The 2071-nt window shown below is 50.0% G+C and overlaps 1 protein-coding gene across 1 annotated transcript; it reads left to right on the forward strand.

Annotated features, from left to right (window-relative positions):
* The first annotated feature begins 923 nt into the window (after window positions 1-923).
* Window positions 924-1690, forward strand: LOC121563757 (histone H3-like). The gene has a single exon (XM_041875477.1). The coding sequence runs from the start codon at window positions 1265-1267 to the stop codon at window positions 1688-1690; it is 426 nt and encodes a 141-aa protein (XP_041731411.1). The 5' UTR covers window positions 924-1264.
* The last annotated feature ends 381 nt before the right edge of the window (window positions 1691-2071 follow it).

A 2071-nucleotide genomic window follows, 5' to 3' on the forward strand; every position in this document is an offset into this window, starting at 1 on the left:
CCAGAGAGGTTAGAAAATGTATCTAGATCCTCTGAGTACAATGACACGTTTGTTTTTAAACCTTGGATTTCTAATCCCTTGATATAATTGTTGGATCTGATTTGAATAGCTAACATTTCGATGGCCATAATAAATAGATATACCGATAGTGGACAACTTTGTACATTTCAGCACCACGGAGCTCCTCTATTACCCGTCTCGTGAGTGGAGATGAAGCAGAAGCGCTGTCCATTCAACTGTGCTGAATAAAGCAACGCATGCACCGAGTCTTCCTTTGTCCTTCCTGATTTGGCCAATTATTTGGCTGGAGTATTTCGGCCTGCCGAGCGTCTTTGACTATTGTAGATAATCCCTTTGGATTTATGCGTTTTATTTCAACGCCTCAGGCAAGTAAAACGTGCAATACCTAGCTTTTAGACGGGTTAGTTAACAACATACATGGTGAGAAATGTAGAGGTGCGCGTATAAATGGAGCAATTGTGCCTTTTTGATGGAAATATGGAGGTGGGATTTTGGAGATCAGGTCATCATTTACGCGCGCTCTCCGCGAATACAGTGGGCCATCAGGATGTCCCAGGGCAAGATGGACACACTCTTTGCGTGGATGGCACACAGTTTGGTGTCCTCGAACAGACCGACCAGGTAAGCCTCGCTAGCCTCCTGCAGGGCTATCACGGCGGAGCTCTAGAAGCGCAGGTCGATCTTGAAGAACTGGGCCATTTTTCTCCCCAGGCGCTGGCAGGGCTCGTAACGGGGAGGCGCTCCTGCGCGCAGACTTGGCGGCCAGCTGCTTCCTGTAGGCTTTGCCACGGGTGGATTTGCGAGCGGTTTGCTTGGTTCTGGCCATGGCGCTTGCTTCCTTCTTAGACAGTCGGAGTATAGCCTCGAAATGCCCATGTGAAATGTATAAAGCCGGCAGTGGCATCTGCTGATTGGACACCATCTCCCCACTACCCCGATTGGCCCGTTGCGGAGGACTCCTCTGTCGGTTACTGGAAAGGATGCTTTGCTTCTTTTTTTTTAGGACCGCGCGCCCATCACAATATACTGCGCGCCAAAAACAATAGTACACTAAGCGCGTGCGTACAATAGCACACTGCTGGCCCTTTGCGCGCAATAATAGTCGTCAAAGTCAAGAGTGAAATCTTGTTATATTTTAATGCTAGCCTGTTATCGCAAACGAGGCCAATAGTACACTGCCTGCACACAACTACACACTGCGCGCTGGCAAAAGCACACTGACAGTCGGGAGTATAGCCTCGAAATGCAGAGACGCGCCATGGCCAGAGCCAAGCAAACCGCTCGCAAATCCACCGGTGGCAAAGCCCCCAGGAAGCAGCTCGCCACTAAGGCTGCTCGCAAGAGCGCCCCGGCCACCGGCGGTGTGAAGAAGCCTCACCGTTACAGGCCCGGCACCGTGGCTCTGAGAGAGATCCGTCGTTACCAGAAGTCCACTGAACTGTTCATCCGCAAGCTGCCCTTACAGCGCCTGGTGAGAGAAATCGCCCAGGACTTCAAGACCGACCTGCGCTTCCAGAGCTCCGCCGTGATGGCCCTGCAGGAGGCTAGCGAGGCTTACCTGGTCGGCCTGTTCGAGGACACCAACCTGTGCGCCATCCACGCCAAGCGGGTGACCATCATGCCCAAGGACATCCATCTGGCCCGCCGAATTCGCGGAGAGCGCGCATAAATGAGGATGACCTGATCTCCAAAATTCCCCAAATGCTCTTTTAAGAGCCACCTCCATATTTCCATCCAAAAGGCACAATTGTTCCATGTACACACGCACCTCTACATTACCCACCATGTATGTTGTTCACTAACACGTCTAAAAGCTACGTATTGCACCTTTTAGTTGCCTGAAGTCTAGCTTCAATGTTTGTGTGTGTGTGTGTGTATATACTCTGGCATCATCCACTTCCTTTGAACTATAGTAGCACAGTAAAATGCTTTACAAAGGAGGAGGAAAAGAAACGAGTGATAATATAGGCCGAATAGTAACAAGAATTGTGTTCAGATGAATGATTGACACTATTAGCTGTGTGTAATAGCCTTGCATGCAGTCAAGACA

The sequence above is a fragment of the Coregonus clupeaformis genome, unplaced genomic scaffold (assembly GCF_020615455.1).
Source record: "Coregonus clupeaformis isolate EN_2021a unplaced genomic scaffold, ASM2061545v1 scaf3655, whole genome shotgun sequence".
Classification (NCBI taxonomy): Eukaryota; Metazoa; Chordata; class Actinopteri; order Salmoniformes; family Salmonidae; genus Coregonus; species Coregonus clupeaformis.

Excerpts from the sequence above, each read along its gene's own strand:
- LOC121563757 (XM_041875477.1), top strand. The coding sequence starts at position 1,265 with ATGCAGAGACGCGCCATGGCCAGAGCCAAGCAAACCGCTCGCAAATCC.